This window comes from Sarcophilus harrisii, chromosome 2 (assembly GCF_902635505.1).
Source record: "Sarcophilus harrisii chromosome 2, mSarHar1.11, whole genome shotgun sequence".
In the NCBI taxonomy this organism is placed as follows: Eukaryota; Metazoa; Chordata; class Mammalia; order Dasyuromorphia; family Dasyuridae; genus Sarcophilus; species Sarcophilus harrisii.
Window position 1 is genome coordinate 319,228,247 of NC_045427.1, and position 12,661 is coordinate 319,240,907.

The window sequence follows — 12,661 nt, forward strand, 5'->3', positions numbered from 1 at the left end:
TAGGCACATGAATGCGCACACGTGCACACACACACGCATTGAAGCACAGTCTAAGCATTTGTACTTAGGATAGAGGGAGAGATTTTTAAAATAGAGGCTAATATACCTATGTAAAAATAAATTAAGACCCCTAAGCAGGTAAAAAACCCACTAGTTTTTTTTTCAGTTGATGTCAGAGAAATTTAAATGGTCAGTTCATTATGTTTGAAATTAATATTAAGGAAATTTAACATGTTCTTCCATAAATATAAAATATATTTTAAAATGGTTTGTGCCTATGAATGATGAGACCAACTTTTATTAATATACATGTCAGGAGATTAAAGGACTAGTATCTCATAAGTGACAATTGCATGGGTATCACACCAATATGAGCACAGCTCCAGTTCTCTGGTATATGAACACCCCATGGAAGACTGATCTTGTAGGGATTCTGCTTACATGTGCCTCAAGAGTCTTCTTTATCTGATCTAGCAATATGTATTTAAAGTGAGGCTTTTTGTTTAAATTTTCTGGCTTATTGAAAACTTGTGCTTTCCTAGAAAAGAATATGATCACAGTATGTTTTGCTTGCATTCTGAAAAATCCAAGGTGATTTTTCCAATGCTAAAGGATTTTTCCTATGCCAAAAGATTTAGCCTATGCTAAAGTTTGAATGTGTGTCTTATTTTGGGAAGAAGTTCTTAACCTGGGATTCAAATAACTGTTTAAAATATTTTAATATGGATTTCTATATATTGATTTCCTTTATAATCTTACGTATTTTATTGTGTACATTCAAAAACATTATAATGGTATAGTTTCTATGTTTTACCAGACTGAAAAAGGGTCAATAACACAAAAACAAAGGTTAAAAGCCCCTGCTGTAAAGCATCCCAAGCCATTCCCCAAATGTATACTTGGACAAATATTAATCATAATAGAAAAGGATTTGTCAATTATCCAATATTCTTTGTTATAATTACACATGATAAAATAAAGAGTGGAAGGAAAAGTGACTGGAAAATTAACAATATAAATGAACATTGATGGTATGGCTTACAATTGGGGGGGATCAGACTTCTCTTTCTATACATTCTTCCTTTAACTTCCTTAAACTGACCTACAAAAAGTAGGTCGGGGCTGGTACCATCTCATGCTTTCAAGGGCCATTTTCCTGCTGTCCCATTATTTCAGAGAGCTAATGGAAAAGAAAAGGATCTTGGCATGTAAATATCAGACAAAATTTGCTCCTGTGAATTGTACCACTGGCATATCATAAAAAGATAGGTTCTTGTTTTCTAAGTTTCTTTTCCCAGAAGTCTACAAAACCAGATTCAAAAAGATATTACCAAAGTAGTGAATTATGGGGTAGTATTTGTTCAAGTCTTCCTTTTTTATAGCAATGCTCACAATTTGCATGTCTTTTTAAAAATTCTCTTATTCTGAACTTAAGAAATAAAATAAGCATTTCCATAGCATTTTAGAATAGAAAAAATGATGACTGTATATGAAACTGCAAGTTTATTGTATACAACTTGGTATTTTAAATATATAACGTTTTTAAAAATGTATAATAAAGATATTACATATCTTTTTGTTTTTCCTTTTTCTCTTCTCTCACTCCCACTCTAAAGATGCTTATCATTAAAAGCACATATGTGTATATATATTAGTCAAAATGACTTAGTCACTCAAAGTTGTTCTTAAAACAATGATGTTACTGTATACAATGTCTTGTTTCTTGACATTGCTCTTCATTATTTCATGCAAATCTAGCCATGTTTTTATTTTATTTTTTAAATTAAAAAATTAATGTTTTTATTTTCACCAGTTACATGTAAAACTTTTTTTTTGCATTTGTTTTTAAAACTTTGAGTTCCAAATATAATGATAAATGTTGGAAGGATGTGGGAAAACTGGGACATTAATACATTGTTGGTGGAGTTGTGAATTTATCCAAGCAAAGAGCTATCAAACTGTGTATATGTGTTCTCATTCAATAGTGTGTGTTTTGGGTCTGTATCCCAAAGAGATCATATAAAAGGGAAAAGGACCCACATGGGCAAAAATGTTTGTAGCAGCCCTTTTTGTAGGGTCAAGGAACTGAATGGATGCCCATCAATTGGAGAATAGTTGAGTAACTTATGGTTATAAATGTTATGGAATATTATTGTTCTATAAGAAATGATCAACAGGATGATTTCAGAAATGCCCGAAGAGACTTGTATGCATTGATGCTAAGTGATTTGAGTGGAACCAAGAGAACATTGTATACAGCAACAAAAAGAATATTCAGTCATCAATTCTGATGGAGATGACTCTTCAACAGTGAAATGAGTCAGGCCAATTCCAATAGACTTGTGATGGGGAGAGCCATCCACATTCAGAAATAGGACAATGGAGGTTGAATGTAGATCACAACATAGTATTTTCAACTTTTTTGTTGTTTGCTTGCTTTTTGTTTTATTTCTCATTTCTTCCCTTTTTTGATCTGATTTTTCATATGCAACATGATAATTGTGGAAATATGTATAGAAGAACTGCACATGTTTAACATATATTTGATCACTTGTTATCTAGGGGAAGGATTGGAGGAAAGAAGGGAGAAAAAATTTGAACACAAGGTTTTGCAAGGGTGAAAACAAAAACAAAAACAAAAAAACAAAAACATGTACTTTGAAAACAAAAAGCTATTACTAATGTAATAACAATAAAAACTTTAAGTTTCAGATTCTCTACCTTCCTGAAGGACAGAGAGGGTAAGTGATTTACCCAAGATCATATAACTAATAAAAAAAAAAAAACAGGCTAAGATTCATGCTTGGGTCTACTGGCTCCAAATAGAGAAAGGTGTAATAGATTGGAAACCAAGGGACTTGTCTTAATCCATGGATTCTTAATTGAGACTAATTTTAGCAAATGCATTTCAATAAAATTTGTTTCCAATGTAATCCTATATTTTTAATTTAAAAACATTATTGTGAGCAGTAGTCTATAAGTTTTAATAAATTGCCAAAGAGTCCATTACCAAAAAAAGAAAGCTAAGAACTCCATGTCTGCCATTAATTTTCAGGATGACTTTTAATACATCACTTAATTTACCTTAGCCTTTCCTTCCCTGTTTATTTATAAAGTAAGGATATTAGATTTGAGGTTCTTTCTAGTCTAATATTAAATAATTCTATAATTAAGTAAGCATTTTTCTACAGTGGAGATTTGACGGCACCATGGACAGTGCTGCGGTGGGAGCAATTGCAGCTTTGTTCCAGGGCATATTCACTTAGAGAGTAACAAGTTTGGGATGATGCTTTTATTAGACTTTTTGGAAGAGCTCAAAACTGCTGAAAATGGCAGATGTGCTGGACCTTCATGAGGCCAAGAGGAAGATTTTGTGATGGGAATGAGAGTGTTTACAAATTGAAAAAGAAGGCCAAGTAATACAAGGGATAGTGGCTTTGGCTGAGAGGAGGGGTCCCAGCCTGAATGTAGGAGTGCTCTAACAGTGTGGAGCAGGATGGAGATAAGCCTGAGTCCCAGCTGTTGAAGTGCCCAATCTGTTGAAGACTGCCTTCTCTTTGTGAATGGCATCCATGAGGAGATCACCAAAGAAGACAGAAAACATACATGACAAGTTGTGGAACATGGGGAAATCAAGAATATTCATCTCAACCTGGACCAAGGCACAGGGTATTCAAAGGGTATACACTAGTTGAATATAAAACATATAAGGAGATTCATGTTGCCATGGAGGAACTCAATGATCAGGATATAATGGGACAATCAATAAATGTGGACTGGTGTTTTGTTTGAGCACCATCCAAAGACAAAAGGAGAGATAACCAAAGATGGAGAAGGAGTCCAGACCAGAGATGTCACTGAGTGCACTGCTCAGATATCGTTCTCTTCAGAGCATCAGTTTGCCTATATTCAGCCTTCAAGAAAAGAGGCTGGGATGGGAATCTGATTTATTCTCTCACCTCCTTAAGTATTGCTTTTCCATTGTGAAAAAAGTTTAGTTTTTCTTTTCTTTCTTTTTTTTTAAAGAGGACTTTAAAAATTGCTACATTGGTAATGCTTAGTTTATCACCTAATAATAAGAATAATTTATAGAATTAGGCATTACTAGGTCCTTCCCCTGCCTCAGGGATTGAGCTCCAGGTGAGTGGTTTCCAGTCCATTCCTGTTGTACTTCCTCTCAAGATGGTCTCTCCAGCAGTGAAGAGAAAAAACCTTATAGTTTTTTAGTGTCTCTATCTCATTCCAATAAAGTTAGTGCTGGATTCTTTTCCAAGTGGAGAGTAGAGTCTGAGCTTTCCTGATTGTTTAACTGAATTTATTTATTTATTTCTTTAATTTAATAGCCTTTTATTTACAGGTTATATGCATGGATAACTTTACAGCGTTAACAATCGCCAAACCTCTTGTTCCAATTTTTCACCTCTTACCCCTCACCCCCTCCCCTAGATGGCAGGATGACCAGTAGATGTTAAATACATTAAAATATAAATTAGATACACAATAAGTATACATGACCAAAACATTATTTTGCTGTATAAAAAGAAGCAGACTCTGAAATATTGTACAATTAGCTTGTGAAGGAAATCAAAAATGCAGGTGGGCATAAATATAGGGATTGAGAATTCAATGTAATGGTTTTTAGGTTTAACTGAATTTATTTCAATTGACCCTTATATTATCTTCACAGCATAATTAACTAGTGTTTGTATAGTACTTTTTAAAGTGAAAGATGCTTTGCAAATATTCTCTCTATTTTACCTCTTTGCAACCATGGAATATAGGTGCAATTATTATTCCCATTTTGCAAATGGGAAAACAGAAGTAACTGCCCAGGGTCACATGAAGCAGAATTTGAAGTCCTGATTCCATGTCTAGTGCATTACTGACTGACTACCTCATAAATTATGAAAGTGATATGAGAGTATGTTTCATTCTGCTTTTTTTCAATACATTTTGTGTTGTTTGTCCTGGGCACTAAATTGCTAGTTATGGCTCTGACTATGGGAACTTTATATATATATTATCACTAAACAAAATATATGTATTTGGTTAGGGAAGCACTTAACAATGCCTAGGGTTATTCTTGTGACTCATTTACCAGGAAGCCCCATTTGCATCTTGTTGCTATTCATACTTTCCAAGTTTGATGAGTAATATTCTCTTAATATCTTTAAGTTAAGGACATTAAATTTTCATGGTACCTGAACTGGAAAATATCTTATGTAACTTAAAAGACTTTAAAGACTAAGCATTGTGAGTAGTTTAGTGTTGTAATTAATGAAATGTAATGAGTTTTTCTCAGCATATTTAATAACAGGTATAATAATAAGGCTAATTTTGACATTTGAAAAATTTTAAAGAAAATCCTCAAGGTTGGAAACAGACAAATATTGTCATGATTTTGAAAAAAAAGAGAGAGAAGATAAATTATTAAGAGTATAGGTTGGTGAACTTGACTTGGATTCCTAGAAAAAATCTAGAATTATTAGAAGTGTACTTTGTGAGGACTTAGAAAAAGAAGACAGTCTGATATTAAGATATTATGCTAGTTCCACTCATATCATCATCATCATCATCATTGTCATCATCATTTTTATTTTAAATTTGGCAACAAGATTACTTATTGGAAGATAAGAGGTATTCTGCAGAAAGAATGTACTGGAATTTGAGTAAGAGCTTTGACTTAGTCTGTCACATGAAGACTCATTCCTTTGACATATTGACTAGTTTACCCTATAGTTGTAGAGAGCCGTTTTTGATTCCAAGAGTTCAAATGACTTATCTAAGATCAGATGCTTATATGTGTCAAGCCAGAGATTGAACTAAGTCTTTGGGATTCTGATGATGACTTTCAATCCCATATAGGAGTGATGTAAAATTCAAATAGAGATCTCTGAGGGCTGTATATTGATTTGGAAAGCCGTAAATTGACAATACATAACATCTCTTATATTTATTTGATAAAACATTTTCTAAATACATTTTAATCTGATTTGGGCCCAGCTACTCTGTTATGTACCACATAGTATTTTTCTTTTTGGTGATCTGAAATTCCACTACTTAGAAATTTATTTGGATTAACAAGTAAGTCTGGAAAGATAAAGGGAAGGGACTGCAGTTGTTTATATATTAGTGCAGTTTACATAATACTCTTTCTTAAAGACATAATTCCAGATTTTTTAGGAAATGGAGTAGTCCTTAAATATTGAACTGAAGACTTCTGAAGGAAAAATGGGTGTGACCTTTTATGTGAGGCTTTTTAAAAGCTCAAAAGCTTCTAATTAGTAGTTAATCTTTTTATGCATTTTCCAAAGTGTGTGGTAAAACTGCCAATGTTGTATGTACATACAATATTTACTCTTTTTTTTTTTTGATTAGCCACATTCTATCATTTATTTCATTCAATTGTAAGGAGTGGCATGTGTATTGTGAGAGAGAATGTGATTATTTGATTAAAATAAGAAGATGCTGACTTCTTTAGTCCTCTAAAAATAAAGAAACTAGTGAAACTATGCCAGGAAAGCAGATTTATGGTGTGCAAGGGGAAGAAGTGTTGTCTTCCTTTAGAAAGATGAATAGTTAGAGAAAAGTCAGTGGTGCACAAGGACTTTTATGACCATTTAAATGCTTCAGGTTGAGGAAGGGATAGAATAGCCAGACTGAGGGTGACTGTATAAAAAGATTATGGTTATTTTATATTATACTTGGGACAGTGGATAGAACCCCCAGCCTAGAGGCAGGAAGACCTAAATTCAAATCTAGCTTCAGACACTTACTAGCTATTGGGCATTATTTGCCTCTTTTCCCTCAGTGCTTTAATTAGGTTATTAATAGCATCTAACTCTTAAAGTTATTGTGAAGATCAAATGAAATAATAATTACAAAATGCTTTGCACAGTGCCTGGCATTTAATAAATACTATATAAATGTTAGCTTTTACTACTACTATGACTATGACTATGACAATGATAGCTACTGCTGCTGCTGCTGCTACTACTACTACTACTACTATTACTGGTGCTACTAAAAATAAAATACAGTCTATATTGCTGGATATAAGAATTTGCTATTGTTATCTCATGTGCTATGTAATCATGGGTATGACATATAGTCTCCATGAAACTTCAGTTTCTTCATCTATAAAATAAATGTATGACCTGATGACTCCAGAAGTCTTTTCCAGCTCTGTCTTTTATTTAATTTTTTTGTAAGTGTAATGATTTATTTGTCTTTAAAATTTTTTCTTACTGCTGTAATATACCAATGTAACCCCAGGGATACCATTTAATCTCTTTGGAACTCAATCTCTTCATCTTTAAAATAAGATATGACTTGATAACTCCAGAAGTCCCCTCCATCTCTGTCTTTTATATTTTCGCAAGTGGACAAAGTTTATTTTTCTTTTACAAAATCAAATTTGTTTTTTAAATGAACAATTCAATTTTCTTTTTATCTTACCCCTCTCCAGGGGAAAAAAGAAAAAAAATTTCATTGCACCAAATGTTCATAACCAAGAAAAAATATTCTTGAATTAACTATTTATAAAAGATATATTTCATTCTCCAAGCTAAGCTCATTGACCCTCTATTAAGAGGAAGTTATCATATATTATCAATCCTCTGGAATCATACTTGGTCATTATATTGATCAGAGTTCTTAAATCTTTCAAAAAAAAAAGTTATTTTTTAAAGTTTTATTATTATTTAATAAATTGTTCTCCTATGAGGTGGATGCTATTATTATTCTCATATTTCAAGGTAAGGAAAATGAGGTAAATTGAAGTGAAGTGACTTTCCTAGCATTGCATAGGTACTAAGTATTTGAGACTGAATTTGAACTCAGGTCTTTCTTTTTCAAGCAATCTACTAATCATGTATGTGTGATTTAATTCAAGAATTCAAAGTTTTTTAAACTTAAATTCATGTTTTTGCAAATACATGAAAAAAAGAAATTCAGCCAAGTTGATTGAACAACCACTGACTTTTATTTTTTACTAAAGTTAAAATAGTGGGTTAGGTAATGGGGAAATAGAAAAATAGTGAATTCAGTAAAATAGTTACTGAATACTATAATAATAATATAATAATAAATGAATAATATGAATAATAAATACTATTAAACATCTATTATGTCCAAGAGAGACATTGTGTATACTGGGTTTGAAATTAGGAAGACTTTAATTTAAATCTTCTTAAATCTGTAGCCTATATAACAAGTTTCTTCTTGTCTCTTTCTAAGACTTATCTATTAAATGAAAGACAAGATAAAATCTTCTCCAGTAGAAGGATTTCTTTATAAATTAGATCACAGGTCCTTGATAGATTAATACATATGAAAAGTGCAAAATATTTTGTGTTGTTGAAAAAAATGCATTGTCTAGGACCTCTAATAATATACACATGCATATTTATGTATGTGTATGTATATATATATATATATATATATATATATATATATAATATACAACAAATACACAACCCATTTATGTAATGGGAAGGGCAGGAAAGTGTACTGTGGGAAAGGCAGAGAGAACTTTCAAATGGGAACATTTAAGAAGGCTTCATAGAGAAGGTTGTAGTTGAATTGGATTGCAAAGAATGGGTAGGATTTTAACAGACAAAAATGGGGAAGTAGGGAATTCAGCATGTAAAGAAAGGAGCAAATGAACTTCAGGGAGAGAAGAAAGGAGGGAATGATAAGGAAAGAGCATTGGATTTGTGACAGATCTGGTTTTAAATTATAGCTTTGCTTATTACTACCTGTATAGCCTTGGGAAAATAATTTTACCTCTCTGGGTTCCTAATCTATAAAATGAAGAGATGACCTCCAAGTACCCTTGCAGTTCTAAATCTATACCCCACTGATCCCAACCTTGATTTTTCTGGAGTTCATGAAAAGGAATAGTATGAGATGAAGCTTTTAAAGTTGAAACTAATTCCATTCAAATACAACATCTGTGCATTCAAAACTTCTACTAATTTCCCAAATCAGATTAATGATCCATATATATAAAGGGATTGTCTGTAATACTTAGCTATTGGTTCTCACATTTTTTCTTCCTTCCATCTTTTCTTCCAGTTAACAGTTATGGAGAAGATGAAGAACTATCCACATCTTCTGACAGTGATGAAGAGATGATCAAGCAATTTGAGATCTCTGTATCCCGCTCACAAAGCTTCCACTCAGGAGTACCTGAAAAAGGAATGCAAGCAAGTTCAGAGAGAAAGACAAAATTTAATCACTTACTGTCTGGTCATGAAGAGAATAGTACAGAAGCATCTGAATGTGAAGGTATTTTTGCATTTACTCTTTATATTTGTTTATAGCAAAGAATGGCCTAACATTAATTTCTGAGACAATACTAGTCATAAAGTTGCTTTAAAATAGGTTGGCATTAAAATAACTAAAGAAACAGAGTTACAGAGGAAGAGAGAGAAAAAGAAGAGATACGCTGTTGTAAAAGAAGAGAGAAAATCCATATTTGGAGAAAAAACTAATATTATAAACAAATTGTGAAAAATATAGACCTAATAACTTTAAAAGTAAATGAATTTAACTGTTCAATAAAACTAAAAAGAATGACAAAAATAATGAGAAAATAACATAACAACATTTCTGCATACAATTAAGCAGTCCTTGGAAGAAAAAAATATATTCCTTTAAACATTCATTAGCAAAATAAAAGAGAAAGGATTAATGAGACAATACTAACTTACTATATATTTGTGAGTATTGAGAGAATAATAACAAGAAGGCTAGAGGGGCCTCACTAAGTTCCTTCCAGGAGTCCTATTTCAGAAGCTGCCATGTGGCTGTGAAGGACTTTGAAATCTATAACCACCAAAACACACTTCAAAGGATCTGAGATCTAATCAATGTGAACCCTGCCTCTAATGGTGCAAATGATTTACATTTTTACCATGGAACCTCATTAATATTCTTCCTTCAATAGGGTGAACACAGGTACCAAATATACCTTCTTTTAGGTATATTAACAAATAACAGAACAACATACTAATTCACTATCTATTATTTCTTCCTCTCCTACTACTTCTCTTCCTGAAATGTACCTCTTATGTGGCTTATTTTATTCTATATATTCCTTGTGTGTAAGACATTGCTGGTAATATGTTTCAGTCTATTCATGTTAACTACATGTCTTTCTTTTGCCCCTTGGGTGATCTGAAATTTTGATTCATTAGGGATTGTGGTGCTTCAGGATTCATAGTCAAATAGAATCAGTATAATATTGGTGTTAAATGAGTTTTTTGTTTATTAACATGTCTTAGACCAAAAAAAGTTACAAATTTTCTTAAAAGTCTCCCTTTTTCTGATTGAGTTCAAACTTTCTTAAATAATGTCTTTTTTTTTTTTTTTTTTTGAAACTGGGTCTCCCCATTTCACCCAAGCTGAAAGTGCAAGGGCCACTCGTGGGATTGACTCCATGACTGATTGGCAACTAGTTGCCAATACAATACAATTGTGTGTTCTTCTGGAGATTTTATAGCAGGGTGAATTGGACTCTATGACCTCTAATTTCTCTTTCAACACTGAGATTTTTTGATTTTAAGAAAACAATATAAGCAAGGATCAGAAGTAGAATTCACTAGAAAAAAAGAGGACTAGTAATCATTAATCTCAAAGTTAAATTTAAGGATTAACTCGAGAGAAATCTGCATTATATGTCAGTTATATCAGTATTTTTTAGATGCACATAGTTTACCTATGTGCAAATTTGAGTATATACATGTGTGTGTATATATATGTTTGTATGTAGGTATATATAATTGTATATACAGATATATGTATGTGTGTAGGTATGAATATATATGCAAACATATATACATACACATATATGTAATAACCTTTAAGGAAGCAAAGAGAAAAATGGGAAAATGGGACAGTCATAAATATATAATCTCTGCTATTATTATATATGCTTTTTTGAAATGGAAATTTATTGTTACATATTTTGATACCTTCCTGGATGTGTTACTGTGCCCAATATTTTGTTTGTCTTTCCTTTTCTATTTTGTTTTTGCCTCAGTTTGTACTTAGTTTTACATTGAAAAAAATCAAAAGAGTCAATTGGAAATGGAGCCTTTATCAGAACCTTTAGCTGTAAAAATGTTTTCCCAGTTTATTGCTTCCTTTCTAATCTTGTCTGCATTAGCTTTGTTTGTACAAAAGCTTTTTAACTTGATATAATCAAAATTTTCTATTTTGTGAACAATAATGATCTCTACTTCTTCTTTGGTCACAAATTCCTTCCTCCTCCACAAGTCTGAGAGGTAAACTAGCCAATGTTCTTTTAATTTATTTATAATCTCATTCTTTATGCCTAAATCATGAACTAATTTTGATCTTATTTTGGTGTACATTGTTAAGTGAGGGTCCATTAGTTATTAAGATTAGTTTAGGTAGTATTGTCATCTTTATTATATTCACTTAGCCTATCCAAGAGCACTTAATATTTTTCTAATTGTTTAGATCTGACTTTATTTGTGTGGAAAGTGTTTTGTAGTTTTGCTCATATAGTTCCTGACTTTCCTTTGGTAGATAGATTCTCAAATATTTTATACTATCGACAGTTATTTTAAATGGAATTTCTCTTTGTATCTCTTGCTGCTGGATTTTGTTGGTGATGTATAAAAATGCTGAGGATTTATGTAGATTTATTTTTTATTCTGTAACTTTGCTAAAGTTGTGGATTATTTCTCATAGCTTTTTAGGAGAATCTCTGGGGTTCTCTAAGTATACCATCATATCATCTGCAAAGAGTGATAGTTTGATTTCCTCATTACCTACTCTAATTCCTTTAATCCCTTTCTCAACTCTCATTGCTGAAGTTAGCATTTCTAATACAATATTGAATAGTAATGGTGATAGTGGACAACCTTATTTTACTCCTGATCTTATTGGGAATGGTTCCAGTTTATCCCCATTACATATGATGCTTATTGACAGTTTTAAATAGATGCTACTGACTATTTTAAGGAAGAGTCGATTTATTCCTATATTATCAAGTGTTTTTAATAAGAATGGGTGTTGTATTTTATCAAATGCTTTTTCTGCATCTATTGAGATGATCATATGTTTTTTGTTGATTTGGTTATTGATATAATGAATTATGCTAATAGTTTCCCTAATATTGAACCAGCCCTCCATTTTTGGTATAAATCCTACTTGGTCATAGTGTATTATCCTGGGGATGAGTTTTTAATCTTTTTGCTAATATTTTATTTAAGATTTTTGCATCAATATTCATTAGGGAGATTGGTCTATAATTTTCTTTCTCTGTTTTCAACCTATCAGTTGATATCAGTTACCATGTCTGTATCATAAAAGGAATTTGGTAGGACTCCTTCATTTCCTATTTTTTCAAATAGTTTATATAACATTGGAGTTAATTGTTCTTTAACTGTTTGGTAGAATTCACATGTAAATCCATCTAGGGCTAGATATTTTTTCTTAGGGAGTTGATTAATAGCTTGTTCTATTTCTTTTTCTAAAACGGGACTGTTTAACCAATTTACTTCTTTGTCTGTTAATCTGAGCAAGCTATATTTTTGAAGGTATTCATCCATTTCATTTAAGTAATTGATTTTATTGGCATAAAGTTGGGCAAAGTAACTCCTAATTATTGCTCTAATTTCTTCTT

General features: G+C 31.9%; 1 protein-coding gene and 1 pseudogene across 1 annotated transcript in view; both read left to right on the plus strand.

The window, feature by feature from the left end:
- SYT16 (synaptotagmin 16) overlaps positions 1 to 12,661 on the plus strand; it is a 165,250-nt gene that overhangs the window by 100,769 nt on the left and 51,820 nt on the right. The window contains exon 3 of the mRNA XM_031952688.1: positions 9,079 to 9,291. Coding sequence (XP_031808548.1) covers positions 9,079 to 9,291 — 213 coding nt within the window. The remainder of the gene's footprint in view (positions 1 to 9,078; positions 9,292 to 12,661) is intronic.
- On the plus strand, positions 3,311 to 3,792 carry LOC111720571 (annotated as a pseudogene).